Below are 18,416 nucleotides of genomic sequence, written 5' to 3'. Positions count from 1 at the left end.
GAATCATTTAGCAGTTTTTGTGACCGACACACCTGCATTTTGGGTACCAACTATTTGGGCTCTTTGGAACTTTTTTGCCTCATGTCGCATTGAAAACTCAAATATAAAAGTGTTATTTGTCAGACCTTTGTGTACTGCTAATTGACAATTAACCAAATGTTACCTCTTCAACTGTGTTTGTGATTGTGATTAAGTTGCTTCAGAGTAATTGTGCTTTTCCATGTCGTGTTTCAGTTATTTTGTCCATCTCCTGTGTATTTAGTAATGATGACATTATGAAATGTGAAAAATTAAGAGCCTGCAGTCATGGTTCCAAAAGCACACTCGCAGTGAATGCAAAACCTGCCATCGAATGTTTTTAATACATGTTCATATTGAGGAGAATAATTCTAATGATTCAAAGAAAAGTGACCTTTTCTCAATAGAGGCATACGGAAACATAATCTATTAACAAATACTAATTAGTGGGGAAAAAAAATTCATCAAAATTCTTTTTAGTTCAAGTTTGATTGAACCATATAAAATAGTCTGAGGGGAAAAAAGCAGCATTTAAACAATTTAGAATGTATTTGTTGACACCCTAAAGTCAAACCCTTCTTATAAAGTGCTTAAAATAGTATGCAAATTAATAACTATTTTAAGGAAAATACATCAAATCACCAGCCATATTGCTCAGCCTTAGTCATACTTGTCTAATGTGTTATCGCTCTGTGGCCTTCCTCTTTCTTTTTCCCTCCCTGTTTTTCTACTTTCTGTCTGCCTACCTGTTTCTCATCTCTCTTTTGCTCTTCATTTACCCCCTTATCTAAGTTTCCGCTCTATGCCGATTGAATCTCTTCCCTCTCTCTCTGTCTCTCCCCCTCTGTCTCAATTCCATTTAAAGGGCTTTATTGGCATTTTGGAAACTAAATATTTGAGGATGTAAATGACAATTAACAAAATTGAAACTAAAAAACTTTGTCTTCGGATATGTACGTTGTTCTTTGTGTCTCTCTTTCTCTTATCTCTCCGTTTCTCTCCATTAACCCTGTTGAGTCTGAGGGCCTTTGTATGTTTGGGGACGGGGCTGAGCCCTACATTAGTTGGAGGGTTTGTTTGTTTGTTTGTTTGGGAACGGGGCTGAGCCCTACATTAGTTGGAGGGTTTGTTTGTTTGGGGACGGGGCTGAGCCCTACATTAGTTGGAGGGTTTGTTTGTTTGGGGACGGGGCTGAGCCCTACATTAGTTGGAGGGTTTGTTTGTTTGTTTTGGGACGGGGCTGAGCCCTACATTAGTTGGAGGGTTTGTTTGTTTGTTTGTTTGGGGGACGGGGCTGAGCCCTACATTAGTTGGAGGGTTTGTTTGTTTGTTTGGGGACGGGGCTGAGCCCTACATTAGTTGGAGGGTTTGTTTGTTTGGGGACGGGGCTGAGCCCTACATTAGTTGGAGGGTTTGTTTGTTTGTTTGGGGACGGGGCTGAGCCCTACATTAGTTGGAGGGTTTGTTTGTTTGGGGAAGGGGCTGAGCCCTACATTAGTTGGAGGGTTTGTTTGTTTGTTTGGGGACGGGGCTGAGCCCTACATTAGTTGGAGGGTTTGTTTGTTTGGGGACGGGGCTGAGCCCTACATTAGTTGGAGGGTTTGTTTGGGGTTGGGGCTGAGCCCTACATTATTTGGAGGGTTTGTTTGTTTGGGGACGGGGCTGAGCCCTACATTAGTTGGAGGGTTTGTTTGTTTGGGGACGGGACTGAGCCCTACATTAGTTGGAGGGTTTGTTTGTTTGTTTGGGGTTGGGGCTGAGCCCTACATTAGTTGGAGGGTTTGTTTGTTTGTTTGGGGACGGGGCTGAGCCCTACATTAGTTGGAGGATGTGCAAATGCTAGCGTCCTTTGCTGTTGTAACCTGACCACCCTCTTATAGCCGGCCTCTGTCCCAAAGACACCACTATTCCCTACAATACGCCACTTCAGAGCCCAGTAGTTCACTATTTAAGGATGTTGGAGGTTGTCCCAAACTTGCCCCTCCTCTCCAGTAGCCTCACATTCCTTCTTTAGTGCACTACTTTAAACCCGAGACCTATGGGAATAGTATGCCATTTGGGACTGAGACTGTACAATAGTCGCATCACTCGAAGGGGTCTAAGCTGTCTTTCTGTCCGATTCTTTAGATTTTTCTCAAATAAAATTAAATATTATTCACACCTCAGTTTCCATTGTGACGTAGTTTCTGCTTTCAGGGTCATCATAAACCTACGTCACCCATGATCAGCCTAGACTGCCTCTTAAGACACTTCAACAGAAAACAACTCCTGAGTGGGAGAAATGCAAGAGTGCAGCTCCGTAGCTTGTTTCCAAACATCCTTGGCGAACATGAATAATGAAACGCCTGACAACTGGTCCATCGCCTGTGTCTTGCTTCCACATCGGAGAACAGATGTGACCGTGCAGTGGTTGTGTTGTCGGCATGTCCCCCGAAATAAGAGGGACATGAAGTATTTCATATTGAACCCTAGATGGCACCTATTCCCTTCAGACCAATGTCAAACGTAGTGCACAAAAAAAGGAATAGGCTGTCATTTGGAACTGACCGAAGTAGAGCACTATACAGAGAATGGGTTGCTTTTTAAAATACAGCTCTATTCATTTGTAGGGCATTAACAGCACATGTTTTATTGAATTCAAACCCGTCTTTCCCTTTTCCTCCTGCTCTGTTTCATTTGGGCTTTTTGCAGGCAGCTAATTGAACGTCTCAGGGGAGGCCATTTTCATATGGGGCCTTTTTTTTGTACAACTGATTGCGGTACAGGCTAAGTTCACTTGGTAGAGCTGTTTTAATGAGAACGTCTGAGGCCTCGGTAGGGTCAGGCCGCAGGGGAGCGAGGAGACACAGGCCCTCCCCGGTGGCTACCGGGACAGATAGATGGGTGGGCAGGACCAGACAACTAGGCTGGAAGACGGCCAGACGGAGAGGATAGCAGTGTGGCAATTCTTCTGCCTTTTAGTCATTTTCATCTTCTGCCTTTTAGTCATTTTCATATTCATCAGCCTGCAATGTACAACAGGTCTACTGTAATTGGACGAGGCTATCGGATTCTACACATTATGGAACTAAGAGGTGACCAGAATTGTATCCAGAATCAAAAAGCGGCGTTCAGCTACATTAGGGTTGTTGTCTAGAGTTTAAGTATACCCGATAAAAACTCAATCCAAGACTAAAATAGGTGACAAAATGAACACTTGAAGACAGGCAGACTGACAGAGATAAACCCAGTCTCGTGGAATTGAGTGGCTACCAGACTCACAGCATGTTAATAGATATTAGATGCCTGTATTTTTTCCAGTCAACGGCACTGATCGTATGGATACTGTTTAAAAGAGAAGGGCCTACAGTAATTGCCATGGTCACGGCTTAGCCGACAGCCAATGGATCAGTGTCACTAGTAGAACGAGGATAAATGGAGAGATGGATATCGACTTTAATGAAGGGATGGTGAAATGACTCGGGTTGTCAATCACTGCGAGACTTAATCATAATCGCAGCTCCCGTAATGACTGGAGCCCGTGTAGCTCGGCGTCCTCTCACATTAGCTCGGCACCAGCTGCATTCGATCACTTCTTCCTTCGTCCTCTCTCAGCTGAGAGAAATAATCGTTCTAACTTCTTGTCTTGGACAAAATGTAAAAACTAGTTCAGTGTTCCTTACATACGGCTGTAATCATTTCAGTAATACTACTATAGAAAAACAGCACAATTACTTTGTGTTAAGCCGCGATAAGCCGCCAATTGTGCGCACTAAGCCGCCAACTTCGCGCAAGCTATTGGTGTGCATCTGCAGATGTTAGCATGCACGATAGCGAATACGATATTGCACCGTTCAAATTGATGGATCCCTCTACCCTCCCCTAGGAACTGTGTCGTCAGCGCATGGCGGTCAAGCCCCCAACTGAGCGCCCAGAGCCCATGCACAGTGTGTCGTCGCGGATCAACAGCGTGTCGTCCCAGTTCAGCGACGGCGGGACCATGGTCAGCCCGTCGGCCCGAAGCTCCACGTCCTCCTGGTCTGAGGAACCCGCCCACTCCAACATGGACATCTCCACCGGACACATGATTCTGGTAAACACCACCAAAACCATCTGTCTGTCCAGCAGGGGAGTCTGTCTCTCTGTATGTCTCTCTGTATGTCTGGGTTGCTGTCTGTCTGACAGGCTTCAGAGAGTGTCTGTCTGTCTGCCTGTGGGGGGGGGGCTGTCAGTGTTTCTGTGTATCATCTCTCTGTCTTTCTGTGGTGACTATCTGTATGTTTGTCTGTGTGTGTGTATCTAGTGTCGGCCTGGTGTTCTTTGCTAGGCTGCTTGTCTGGCTTTAATTTCTCTCTTGCATTTCTTTTATCGATGTCTCTTTGTTATTCGGTCTTTTCAATTCTGGCCCTGTCTCTTTCTGTCTGTTTCTCCCTTTTTATCTTTCTGTTTTTCGGCCTCTCTCTTTCTGTGCGTTTCTCCTTTTATATCTCTTTGTCAATCTCTCAGTATATCTCTTTCTGTCACTATGTCTGTCTGTCTCTCTCCATCTCATTACACCCACATTTCAATGAGCAGGCTCCTTCCACCTGTCTTCTTTTCCCACAGATGTTCATTGATTCTGAATAACTCTGTCTACCATTGTGAGTGTAATGTATAGGTGTTCTTTCCATGGCTCTTTCCGGCTGCTCTGATTGTGTGCATTATACACTTCTTACAATATGCCATAGAAAGGCCCTGTGATGTGTTCAGTGGGCATGAAGCTCTTAATTGCCCCTGAGATTCACACCAGGAGTAAATGAGACACACACAGAGGTGCAAACACACACACACACACCAGTCGGTCCCCTGTCTGTCTGTACTGTTCTGACTGACTCGCAGTGCGTAAAGCAGCAGTGTACTGTATGTGGGTAAAAGCAAGGTAAAAGTGAGAAAGAGAAAGCTCTCTGAACCTCAACCAAGTTCATTGTCAACATGGCCATGTTGTCTGTCCCATCCTCCCACATACGGCAGTCGATTTACGAGAGCGATCTAGGCCATGAGGCAGTCTCTGCGCTGCTCTCCCAAAGCTGGGTATCTGTTGGTCATGTGTTGGAGCCAGCCAGTGCAAGAAAGAGATAGAAATGACACACGAGGCGTGAGCAACACTTCCCGTCCTCCCATCCCAGCCTCCCCCCAGACCCCCACAAAGCTTAGCTTCCTTACCTACATACATGCGTGAGGTTTGGGGAGACCCGGAAGGAGCGCTGCTTTCTTCTTCCCCCGCCTTCTTTCATTTTCCTGGGATTTCTCACCCTCCTCGCATCTAACCTCCCCTTTTTCTCCCTCTCTCCTCCCACTCACATCTCTCCTCCCTCTTCCCTCGCGTCTTTCCCTGTTTATACTGTAGGAGGGTGGAAAAAAACATGAATGCTTACTAGGTTTATTTTTGCCCCAAATTAATTGCCTTATGTAAAGCTGCAAATCCCACGTCATCTTGATATATATCCCGGCCGGATTTTAATTTGAGATGGCTTTCAGCATCTTATCTATGTTAATGTATTACCTTCTTGTCTCATGTGACTCAGAATCTGACTCCGTACAGATACTTGGCTGTGTCTTAAGCCGATTAAAACAGACTCTATATAAAGCACATTATCTTGTCTTTTGTTGCTGGCCCGGTAAGTGTTAAAGATTATACTGTGTAGAGTCTGCAGAGATTAGGGGTTTGCCAAGCTGCCGACTGGGAGTTTGGTTAGAGTGTGTGTGTTTGTTTGGGTGTGTGTGTGTTTATGCATGTGCGTGCGTTTTTCAGTGTAGATGTACGCCACAAAAGGTGTGTGTCATTAAATGTAGAAAAAGCTTTAATCGTGCTAGATAACCCATTCAGGAGAATAACATCTAAATATTCCATAACCCGTTCAGGAGAATAACATAGATAACCCATTCAGGAGAATAACATCTAAATATTCCATAACCCGTTTAGGAGAATAACATAGATAACCCCTTCAGGAGAATAACATCTAAATATTCCATAACCCGTTTAGGAGAATAACATAGATAACCCCTTCAGGAGAATAACATCTAAATATTCCATAACCCGTTTAGGAGAATAACATAGATAACCCCTTCAGGAGAATAACATCTAAATATTCCATAACCCGTTTAGGAGAATAACATAGATAACCTCTTCAGGAGAATAACATCTAAATATTCCATAACCCGTTTAGGAGAATAACATAGATAACCTCTTCAGGAGAATAACATCTAAATATTCCATAACCCGTTTAGGAGAATAACATAGATAACCCCTTCAGGAGAATAACATCTAAATATTCCATAACCCGTTTAGGAGAATAACATAGATAACCTCTTCAGGAGAATAACATCTAAATATTCCATAACCCGTTTAGGAGAATAACATAGATAACCCCTTCAGGAGAATAACATCTAAATATTCCATAACCCGTTTAGGAGAATAACATAGATAACCCCTTCAGGAGAATAACATCTAAATATTCCATGATAGCCACTCATCGATAGTTGCATCCCAAACGGCTCCCAATTCAGCTCCCAAAACAGTGCCCTCTGTTTGATAGGCTGTGGTCCAAAGCGGTCCTCTGATTGGGAACAGTCTAATTGTTCAGCCTAATCCCAGAAAACAATTAGCCTTATTGTTACAGCGCTGTAAACCTGCGATGCTGGAGCTAGCCAGGTTCCTAGTGTGGAAGCTGCAGCCATACATTGAAGCTCTCTTCACTGGGATCGATAATGTATCCACAATGTGTTTGTGCCAAATCCCCATAGGGCCATCCACACCACACATCCAGCGGACGTTCATTTTGACCAAGCTCCCGCATAGTGCTCTACTTCTCAACCCGTGCCCATCAAAGGTAGTGCGCTACATAGGGAACGTCACATTGGTACACACCCCACGAGTGCGTCGCCAGACGCCTCCTATCATTTTTCATTTCCCTCTCTAGTCCAGCCTGTCACAACGTCACCGGCGCCCGCCAGCCCCCTCCCTAGCACACCCCCCCTCGCCGAGCTTCGTTCGGTTGTGATTTTATTGAGCACCTTTGGCAGCCGTAAGCCCGGCAGTAAGGGGATTAGGCAGTGTTTGCCTGATGCATGGTGATCTCAGCACCTCCTGATTGGATTGCAATAATCCCTTCACACAGTACAAACCCCCATTACTCCAGCATTAGTGGAGAGGAGAGTGTGTCTCTCGGAGACCCCGGCGGGAGCAGCCAGGGTATTCGATAAGGGGCTAAATCAAGGAAGGGTCACGGATTCGCGTCCCGCTAAAACATATTGCCAAGGCTGTCGACTGGGTCCAGTGTATCAGCACATAATACTGCTGAAAATACACATCGATATGAAATGGAAGCTGGGGTGTACTGGGGAGGTGTGGGCGGGGATTAAAGTAGCATTGTTAAATGGAATGCGCGTGCGCACGTGTATGTGTGTGGCGAACGTTGCGCTAAACATCCCTGTATGCTACATTTCGGAGCTTTGCTTTTGTGTTACGGGAGGGACCAGACAAGGGCAGAATCCCGAATGGCGAACTTCTCCCTAGGGCACTAAATAAGGATTTGGTCAAAAGTAGTGCACTACAGATGGAACAGGCCGCCATTCGGGACAGTGTCAATATATATGTCCAGGACGGATTCTGTTTCAATAACTACCTCCTAGACCCTGTTAGGAGCAAGTCCATTAAGCCTGCCTGAGCCCTGAAAATGAATCCAGATGATAGCCTTCCCATTTCCAACCTTATGTTATTATTAGAATTACATTAGGGCTATGTCCTAAGTAACACTCTGTAACCTTGATAGTTCACTAATTGGTCAAAAGTGGTGCACTAAATAGGGATTAGGGTGTAAAGAGAGAGTCTGATAGAAACTGCTCGACGTAAATGTTAAATGTTCCCGGTGATTGTTCCTGTTTTGTGTATAAACGCTGATGTCCAACATCCATTGGCCCTCCATTTGTGGACGAGGATACTGTTTAGTCAAGCCCTTTGACCCCTGAGTGTTAGAACATACTGGGTTCCACATTTAGCTCTGACAGTCTCATAACCGGCAGTTAATCAATGTCAGTGCTCCTGAGTTAATTATCGGTACAGTAATGGAAGGTAATGGCTTTAGTCAAATAGCTTGTCATTTAGAGGGTACTATTCTGGTACCTGACTTGAAAACCACCAACTGTATATTCCGGGGCGGCAGGTAACCTAGAGCATCCGATGAGTAACTGAAAGGTCGCTTGATCAAATCTCCAAAATCCCCCCAAAAAAGACAGTTAATTGTTCATGTCACTCTGAATAACAAAACTTTAATCAAATAAATATCCACTTGAGATTAAATCAGAGGAGGGTGGATTATGAACTTAGTTTCCTTCAATGCACATACATACATACATACACACAACACAACACACCAGCACCTAGTAACCAAATGCCACGAAACGTCATCGCGTTTCCATTCGTATAACATCTACAATCAAACGCCACCCTCTCGCCCTCTCTTTGGCTGTATTTCCAGTCTCCATGACACATCCGCATCTTCATTGCTCGTTCCTGGTCAGACAGTTATTGTGTGAGGACGTATTTCTGAATGGCCGTGTTATCTGTCCTCTGTAGTCTTACATGGAGGACCATCTGAACAACAAGAATCGTCTGGAGAAGGAGTGGGAGGCTCTGTGCGCATACCAGGCTGAGCCCAACTCATCGAGCGTGGGCCTGGGGCCTGGAAACGCCAAGAAGAACCGCACCAACTCGGTGGTGGCCTGTAGGTTCTTGTCTTACTTTGAAGGAGATGAGCATTCCATAACTTAATGGAAGAGAGTGAGCTGAAAGATCAGTGAATGTAACATCAACCCATCCTTGCAGCAGTACAGATGCCTTGTCTTCATTTGATCATCATGGTTGCATCCTGTTTTTGTCTCCTGTACAGTGAGAAATTGGTATTGTATTTAAGGTTTTAAGTGCTTCTGAATTTTGTAATTTCCTCTTTTTACGATGAAAAATTTGTGAACCCCTTATATTTTTTCTCTACACTGAACACTTTTCATTTGTGAAACTGGATCAAATTAAGATAAGGCATCTGTACATCACACTTGAGTTTCTGACTTACAAAACTAGATCGCTCGTGAGCTGACTATACAGAGGATTTCTAATCTTTGTAATGCATTTTGATGGATGCCGGTACAATGGGTGACAGTCATATGAGTTTGAATACTGTTTTAAAGTGTGGCGAGCTGTCATGTCAGTTGCATCCAACTGATGCTACTTCATATAATAAAGCAAAAAGATATGGGGAGATTTGATTTAGGTTGGAGTGAAAGGTTGAAGGTCAGATTTGGAGGGTGTTTCACATGTTTGAGTGCTGCAGTTCTGGTTGGAAGGTATGCCAGCTAACTGCCGTGATTGAGTTAATGAAATTCTCCTTTTCTATTTCAGATGATCACTCAAGAATAACCTTGAAGGTTGAAAACAGCCAGGGAAATTCAGATTACATCAATGCCAGCCCAATAGTAAGTACCTTTTCTGCATACTAAACCCGTGCTGTTCCGGGCACCGCTGACAGGCCCTCGGGAGTTTACAATGAACAAAAGCGAAGCTGTGATTTTTCTACATCAAATCTTACGCAACGGTTGCTTAGCTTTAGTAAGACACCTAATATTGCTTATATACTGTTACTCGCATCGAATATTAATGATTGTTTTGCAAGTGGTGTGTGTGAATATTCGCATGGGGAAGGTTCGCCCTGTTCATTCTCCCATTTTAAAAGCCGAGTTGATCTGTGAAGAGCAGTGATATGACTGTAATTGACTTTGAATTATGCTAATGTTGATGTCAGGATGACTGTTCACTGTTTGGCTCAGCTACGCGGTTCGTTTCTTTTGGTTTTTTTATGTTCCATATGTATTCCTAGCACCTCTACTCTTATGTTTTTCTAAATGCTACAACAGGAGTTTAAAGGCAAACTATATTTTCTACCGTCTTCCTTTTCTTGTGTTTCTTGTGAATTTTCACACTTCAACAAAGTTGTTTATAGGAAAGTGTTATAATTTTTTACTTTACTGTAAATGTCTAAGGAACAAACATTTGTAAGGGAAGGAGAAAAATGAAAGCTGTATCATTTTAGTAACAGCATACATTCATTTGATAAAAATGTGATCCATTCAGCTGTATTCCTCTGAAGGTAGGGAAGCATTCAAACAGGGACACTTTTTGTCTAAAATTCAGGGCTTCATGCCAACTCGCAGTTGTCAAAAGTAGTGCTTATGGAATAGTGTGCCATTTGGGCCCCAAAGTGTCAGGATGTGATTCACACCTAAACAGAATTTTTTTTAGGCAAAGGCACATTGGCCAACTAACACAACATGATGGGTACAACTAGTTATTTACTGAAATACATCTGCTTCTGGCAGTTCTCCACAACACTGCTTGCTCGCCCACGCATCAAACTTTTTTGCCTCGAAAGTAATACTAGAGAATCACTGTACAACTTGTGAATTTCGGCCGGGGCATGAAGACCTTGTTATTCCCACTCTATCTTCACTGATATCTCGGATTTCAAGCTCATTCTTTCTGACCTATTTCCGTAAGTTTTTTTCTCAGACGACACCACTGCCACAGCCCTCCTGTCGAGTTTCCATCGCTTACTGCATACACTGTCACCAGCTACTAGCCCCCGAAAGCCCCCTCCCTCCCCTGCCCTGACAACACATGGGACACGAAGCCCCAGAGTCGGGCTCTCATTCCCTCTGAACACCTTTTTCGTAGTGTCTTCTGAAATGAGAAGCAGAGCCCCTGTGAGACCGACGAGTCCATGCCTCCCTCCGTCTCCCTGGTCATACAGTGGGCTGGGTGAAACAAAGAGCAGACAAACCTGGGTCCCCGTGGTGCGTGGGTGACAGACAGACAGACACAGTGCAGTGCTCTGCTGTAACCAGCGGAAGCCACCGGCGGGCAGAGAGAAAAGGCAGATAATTATAGCACACAGACCCTGGCTGGGCAGAACAAAACGGCCATGATTACGTCTGTCACGTTGCAGCTTGCTTCTCGTTATGTCCCCGGGAAACCATCCTCTGGTAAATAATGTTGTGGCTGTGTCTGTCCGTCTGTCTCTGTCTTGCTTTCTTTCTTTATCTCGCTCTCTTTCTCGTTATCGCCATCCCTCGCTCGCTTTCTTTCTTTTCCTCATCTTGTCTTTCCTCCTCTCTTTCTATCTTGTTCCTCTCTTTCTTTTAAACGCTTCCTCTTCGTGGCTCGGTCCATCTCTGGCTCTTTTTCTCCCGGTCTCCTCTCCCTCTCTTCCTCTCTCCTCTTCCTCCCTCGCTTTCTGGTTCCCTCTTTCTCCTCTCCCTTTGTCTTTCTCCATCCTTTCTCGCTCACCCCCTCCTCTTGTTGTGAGAGATTGGGTTGAACGGACACCCTTGGGAGCGGCATTAGCACCAGCTATGTTCTGAGACGGCAGACACTCGGACTTGTCAGGAAACATTGTGTCTCCGAGAGATTGGAAAGAGAGGACAACAGGCCGCGAGAGAGGGAGACAGAAGGGGAGGGAGGGAGGGAGGGACTGACAATTTTTTTGCTGGTCTTCCGTGTCCTTCCCCACCACCCCCTTCCTCTCTTCCTTCCCTTATCTTTCTCCCTGTCGACCGGCTCTGGTGGGTTCTCTTCAGTGCTGAGTCCAACCAGGTGTTGGATGATTTGGAAGAGGTTCCCATAATGTTGTGGCCCTTGTGTAAACCAAGGCCAGACTCAGTCCATGTTACAGAATGGACTCCCCCTCAGTGTTGCGTCTGATACTAGTCCTTTTGTCTTGTTTGTGTTTTTTGCAGGAGAGGCCACAGCTAAAATTGTTGACTCCTTCTTAGCTTAGTCCTGGTTGACAATGTGAAACAACATAAAAGCTCTTTCCCATTCAGAGACCCTTCTGTGTACTACCCCAGTCTTTAACAAAGGCTCTTTGCAGTACCAGTTTTTCCCTTTTAATTGAAGTGCAAACCCCTAGCTAGTAGAGTTCCTTTCTTCCCCCAGTTAATACATTCGAAAGTGTAATCTTCTGTGTAAACTCGAGTTCATTTAAAACATTTTATTATTTTAGTTCATAAAGGAACAGAAGCCTATTAAAGACCATTTTGTATGCGCAAGCCTCGGAATTATCTGTCCTCTTCCATAATTGCTTCCAGCTAAATTGGCCTATCCGATTATTACATTTTCCATACAATTTGCATGGTAATAGGTATAACTGTCACTCACCTTTTCTCGCATTCGCCACACGTTTCTGGCCCAGGCCTCTATGTTAATTGAATTTCTCTCCAAGTTTGTGAGAGTTCGGCAGCCTTGTTGTTTTAAGCACCACAGAAGAAGGAGACACGGCACGCAGACAACATTTTGGATTCACAGAAAGGACTTCGACCACAAACGATTGATGAGCTGCTCCTGAATGGTTTTGCACACTGCATTAACTCTGTGGAAACCTTGAACGCTTCCCTGACCACAAATACTATTTGTGAAAAGGTGGCCGCAGTTTTCCGAACATCCTTGTTCTTCCTCATAAATTGCCATTCCGCTACGGTGGAGCGCTATCGCCTTGTTTAATCGGCCCTGATCTCGGAACGCTGCCATTGGAATTGGTGTTTTATGATGATTTGGTTCTGAATGTGGATTTGATCGGTTTTTCAGTGGCGTCCGGTTTGAGAATGTGGTTCTTTTTCAATGCAGTCGCTAGGGTGACGTTGTACTCCTGGTACTCGATCAATATTAAATTCATAACACTGCTTCCCCCACCCCCATTCCTGTCTTTCTCCTCAGATGGACCACGACCCGCGGAACCCGGCATACATCGCTACTCAAGGCCCCCTACCCTCTACGGTGGCAGACTTCTGGCAGGTAATGTCCTCTCTCTCCCAAAATCAATACAGTCTCCAGTCTTAAACAACCAGGGAACAGTGATATTAGCAGTGTAAGTCAAACTAAAGACAAGTGAATCTTATAGACGCCATTAATCTAGCTGTAGCCTCCGTGTGTAGCACGTCCCGCGAATGACTTCAGCTAATCTATATGAGAGAGAGAGAGAGGGAGTCCGTCGTAAATTAGATTGGACTCTTTCATGCAGTCAATAGGGAGCGGGGGGTTATTCTTTTCTACCTCTATGATAATGGGGGAATTCTGAGGTTGAAATTGCTCTTGGGTAAGTACCAAGTTTCATCCTGCTCCCTACACCAAATACACCCGACCCTCAAAAGTAGTGGCCTACAACGGGAATGAGGTCCGTTTGAGGATTCATTCTTTGTCACAAGTGTGCTACTCGAATTGTGCTGCTGAGTGAAAGAAATGCCTGTCCCAGCATGGGGACAACTGGAGTATGAGTCTGGACCACCACTCTCTCCCTAATCCCTGTTGGGTTTTAGAGGCTCTCTGTGAGGGGGGTGGAGGGTCTATCACTCCTTCCTAATCTTCTTTCTCCTGTCCATTCACTTGTCCTCTCCAGTCTCCACACAACATGCAGCTTTCCACCCCCCCCCCCCCCCACCATTCATGCACCCTTTCTCTTTCTCCTCCCCTACTCTCACCTCCTCTCCCCTACTCTCACCTCCTCTCCCCTACTCTTAACTCCTCTCCCCTACTCTCACCACCTCTCCCCTACTCTCACCTCCTCTCCCCTACTCTCACCTCCTCTCCCCTACTCTCACCACCTCTCCCCTACTCTCACCACCTCTCCCCTACTCTCACCTCCTCTCCCCTACTCTCACCTCCTCTCCCCTACTCTCACCACCTCTCCCCTACTCTCACCACCTCTCCCCTACTCTCACCACCTCTCCCCTACTCTCACCTCCTCTCCCCTACTCTCACCTCCTCTCCCCTACTCTCACCACCTCTCCCCTACTCTCACCTCCCCTCCCCTACTCTCACCTCCTCTCCCCTACTCTCACCTCCTCTCCCTTACTCTCACCTCCTCTCCCCTACTCTCACCTCCTCTCCCCTACTCTCACCACCTCTCCCCTACTCTCACCACCTCTCCCCTACTCTCACCTCCTCTCCCCTACTCTCACCTCCTCTCCCCTACTCTCACCACCTCTCCCCTACTCTCACCACCTCTCCCCTACTCTCACCTCCTCTCCCCTACTCTCACCTCCTCTCCCCTACTCTCACCTCCCCTCCCCTACTCTCACCTCCTCTCCCCTACTCTCACCTCCTCTCCCTTACTCTCACCTCCTCTCCCCTACTCTCACCTCCTCTCCCCTACTCTCACCACCTCTCCCCTACTCTTAACTCCTCTCCCCTACTCTCACCTCCTCTCCCCTACTCTCACCTCCTCTCCCCTACTCTCACCACCTCTCCCCTACTCTCCCCTCCTCTCCCCTGCTCTCTAACCCTCTCGTAATTCCCATTGTTCTTTCACCTTCATTTGTCATTCTCCTCACCCCCGTATCTCCTCTCTTGCTCCTCAGTGTCCTTTCTCCACGCTATCTCCTCTCTCTCTGTCCCTCTTCCTTAGTCATATAGGCAGTTCATTGTTACAGAGCTAAATTACCCCTGCCAGTTCCATTCTAGCTAGCCTCTAGAATATGTTTAGCCATATTTTCTATCCTAATCAGAGTTGATCATCTGGACAGGGTGTGCTGGAGCTCTGGTACTGTAAGGGTGTGGTTTTCATTTCTTCTGAACTGAGCACTGTGCAACTCAAAGGTGGCAGGTTTCACATCTGAGGAAGTGAAATGTAAATTAAGTGGTTGTTGATGGATAATGAATACTGGGTTGATTCAAGCCAAATGACTACTTCCAAACCCATGTTCTGAAAATCCCAGGGATATTTTGTTGCAGTTCATGACCTTTGTGTTGAAATGTATGGTTGTAAGATGGAATGGCGTCGAAGCCTGGGGACGTCTGAACAGAATAAGCCCGTATTTGTTCATCGTAATGAAACGTCCTTGCAGACCACGTACCTGAACGCGCTCCTGACTCATGCGCACTTCGTGTATGATCTGTTTGTCTGTATTGTCTTGTTTTAACCCAACACCATAAGACCATATTTTCATAACTTCATTATTTTGGCAAATGATACGAACTCAGGTGAACACTTTTCTTCGCCTTTGGTCAGATAATTTCCCCATTATCTCCAAACTGTTCCCTTTCAATTGTTACAATAGTATCCTTGAACAGTTGTACTTTCCTCTATCCAGATTCCCAAACAATCTTACAAACATCTGTCTGAGACAACTACAGTACAAAATATCGCAGCTCTCCATGACAGGACTTATGCCAAGTCAGCATTTTAAACGGGTCATGTCAAACTTTACACCAAACTTTGCTTAAACTTTCAGTGATGCGGCTATTTGCCGTGCCTATCATTAGCGGAGTCTCTGGATGACTGAAATACCCAGACGTAGGTGCTGAACCTCACGGTCATCTGATGAGTGAAACAATAATGTTTTTTATAGGCTCCATTAACCTGGCTGAGATTTCTCTATCCTTCCAATGGCTCCCTAGTGCCTACTCACTTCCTGGCAGACGCCATCAAGACTGGCGAAATGTCAGCAGGAAACATACCCTCTCTGACACTTTGTTCTGCGGGGAGAGGGACTGTCTCAATAATAATATTAATAACGGAGTTAACCACAAAGGGATGGATCTAATTAAAACACGGATGCTTTGAAAGATCCACAGTCTGATGCATGTGAACCATTACGCTAGCGTACTGTTTCCTTGCATTTTTGCCTTTACGCTATTGTTAAAGTTTTGGCAAAACCAGACATTTTTGAAGTGTTTGCAGTGACAGCTAACATTACTTTTCCAAATTGTCCTTTGAAAGAAGATGGTACTGTAATTTCGACCCCCGTGATTCAGTGTGAATGGATGGATAATATTCAACCATTATATTTAAATGTCATGTTTTGTCTTTTTCCCCGCTAACGCTAGTAAATGGGCTTATAAAAAGAGGTTTCAAAGTGTGTGTGCGCCTGTGTGTGTGTTAGAGAGCGTCTGAATAGGACAGTGCGATTTTGAGGCCAGCATCGCGTGTGTCTGCATGTCACGAGGCAATTACCCGGCATTGCTGTGTGACAAAATGGCGGTCCTCTGTCTTTTGTGTGCAGATGGTTTGGGAGAATGGCTGCGTGGTCATTGTCATGCTGACACCCCTCACCGAGAGCGGGGTCAAACAGTGCTACCACTACTGGCCCGACGAGGGTTCCAACCTCTACCACATCTACGAGGTATGAAGCCCTGGGCTTTCCAGGAACTCCTGCCTGCCGACGTCCTGCTGATGACATTCTCAGTTTATCTTTCTACTGTCTTGTGGTTGTTGGAAAAATAATGAAAAATGGTTATAGTCATTTTGATTTGAAAAGTATATAAACATACCTCTTTCTCTGTAGGTGAACCTGGTGTCAGAGCACATCTGGTGCGATGACTTCCTGGTTCGTAGTTTCTACTTGAAGAACATGCAGACCAACGAGACACGCACCGTCACACAGTTCCACTTCCTTACCTGGCTGAACCAGAACGTCCCCGAGTCCAGCAGGACGCTCCTGGACTTCCGCAGGTGGGACTTCCTACAGCCAGGGCTGTCCTCACCTCTACAAGGTGGAAGAAATATGGTAATCCTCCACAGTTCCCCGGTTTTCCAGAAATTCCAAATGGAACATTTGGGGGGGAATAAGCGTGGATAAGGATAGTCCCCTGTCTGGTGTTTCTGGAGAACCTGGGAATTTTGTGAATGTTACCAGAAACGTGCCACCTTACTGACTGTGAGATCGCTATGGCATCAGTAAGATACATTGTGGTGTTAAACATCCGGTTCCCTTTATGTATATTCTTTTATTCTTTTCACTTTACAATAGATAACAGTTTTCTATACAGGTGTACAGTAGAAGATGTACTTGTTCAGTAAATCTCTTCATTTCCCCCTCTTCAGCTTTTTTAGGACTAGAGAAGACATTATTTCATATAACAGAGCTAATATAAGTAGTGTTGTATACCCTGGTGTTATTGTATGAGATGAGGTCTTTTCAGAAGAGCAAAGTTGGTCAGACATCTGTGGTCTGTGCAGAAATGTTTTATTTGTGTCATGGCATGAGGCAATGTGGGGGGAAACCGTAAGATAAAGAAGAAAAAGAAAAAGCATTTTCTCGCTTATCACATGCTGTTCTCGTAATTCTTCCGTCTGAATCTTGGTTTGTGGTTTCGACAGCAATTATCACACTTGAGGCTTCGAGGACGAACTAATTCCTCTCTCTGTTTGCCGGCATGTGTTTAATTAACACAACTGACTTGTAATGGAGCAGTGCACCCTTTCACACTTTTCAGTTCCATAGCTAACCTACCTTCCAGTTTTTTGGTTTGGTTCTTCCTTTGTTTATTTTGCCAGCTAATTAGCGGTTGCCAGTGTCATTTTTGTGATGTTGCAGCTAGTAATATGAGCCCAGTTGCATAGTCACAAAAGTGATCATTGGAAACTGTGACTCTGCAACCAGTGGCCTTGCGGAATCCCCTCCTCCCCCTTCAAGCCCCCCCCCCCCCCCCCACCCGCGCTTCCTCTTCTCTCTCCAATGACCCCTCGCCTTTTGCTTGCTCATGAGTTGCTTGACTTCCTGATAACCTTAACTTCTGTAAGGACAGCCTCCCTCCTTTGAATTCCACTGACTCTCCCCCAACCAACCCCCCTAAACCCCCACCCCCCAGTGATCTGCTCTGGTTCCTATGGTAACTCATGGTGGGATCTGTGGGACTTCCGTATTGCAAAACTCTCTTCTCGGTTTGTCCTGTCACTCTGATCATTCCCTTTGGAACTATGACAGAATGCCCTGTCATGAAACAGATCATCAGTGGAGATTGTAGTGAGAGCATGATAGAAGTCCTGATGATTTTCAAGTCCTGTAGGACTCATACAGGTGAAAGGTGAATAGGTATTTGTTCTACATGTTTCAGTAACCTCATTCATGTTCCTTATACACTGTTAACACTCCATCCGCTTCCCCACTTTAAATTGTTTGGCATTGAGCTCCATGGGGAGATGATCTGGTTCAACAACAGCCAATTGGTCTCAAACAGGTGTTCCACCCGGCAGACACCACACCTAATTACCCCAAACCAACGTATCACCACTCCAAATGGCATACTCTTGTCAAGTCAGTCTTCATCGCTTATTGTGAATTGTGGATTTATTGACAAGTTATCTGCCTTTCCTTGTTCGAAAGGCAGATAACTGCACAGGGTCCATATAATATTTTACTGTGATGTCGACAGAAATGTTACCGATGTGGGGTTACTGAGGGTACCTTCTGGGGGGGGGGGGCTTATATTGAGGATTGGCTGTTTTTCCCCGATGTAGTTTTTTTTGATGTGGCCACCCAATGTCAATGTAGGTCATAACACTCCTGTACGTCATCCCAATTCAAACCGATCCGTTACGAATATGACCTGGTGTGTC

The 18,416-nt window shown here is 45.3% G+C and overlaps 1 protein-coding gene across 4 annotated transcripts in view; it reads left to right on the top strand.

Moving 5' to 3' along the window:
- The window catches only part of LOC105018340 (receptor-type tyrosine-protein phosphatase N2), a 157,632-nt gene that overhangs the window by 131,183 nt on the left and 8,033 nt on the right, over window positions 1-18,416 (top strand). For all 4 annotated transcript variants that reach the window (XM_013139367.3, XM_034290981.1, XM_013139364.3 and 1 more), the window contains 6 exons: window positions 3,884-4,090; window positions 8,612-8,759; window positions 9,431-9,504; window positions 12,797-12,874; window positions 16,081-16,200; window positions 16,363-16,529. In XM_013139367.3, coding sequence (XP_012994821.2) covers window positions 3,884-4,090; window positions 8,612-8,759; window positions 9,431-9,504; window positions 12,797-12,874; window positions 16,081-16,200; window positions 16,363-16,529 — 794 coding nt within the window. The remainder of the gene's footprint in view (window positions 1-3,883; window positions 4,091-8,611; window positions 8,760-9,430; window positions 9,505-12,796; window positions 12,875-16,080; window positions 16,201-16,362; window positions 16,530-18,416) is intronic.

The sequence above is a fragment of the Esox lucius genome, chromosome 3 (genome assembly GCF_011004845.1).
Source record: "Esox lucius isolate fEsoLuc1 chromosome 3, fEsoLuc1.pri, whole genome shotgun sequence".
Classification (NCBI taxonomy): Eukaryota; Metazoa; Chordata; class Actinopteri; order Esociformes; family Esocidae; genus Esox; species Esox lucius.
The sequence above is the reverse complement of the archived record's forward strand: the minus strand, read 5'-3'. Positions and strand labels throughout refer to the sequence as shown.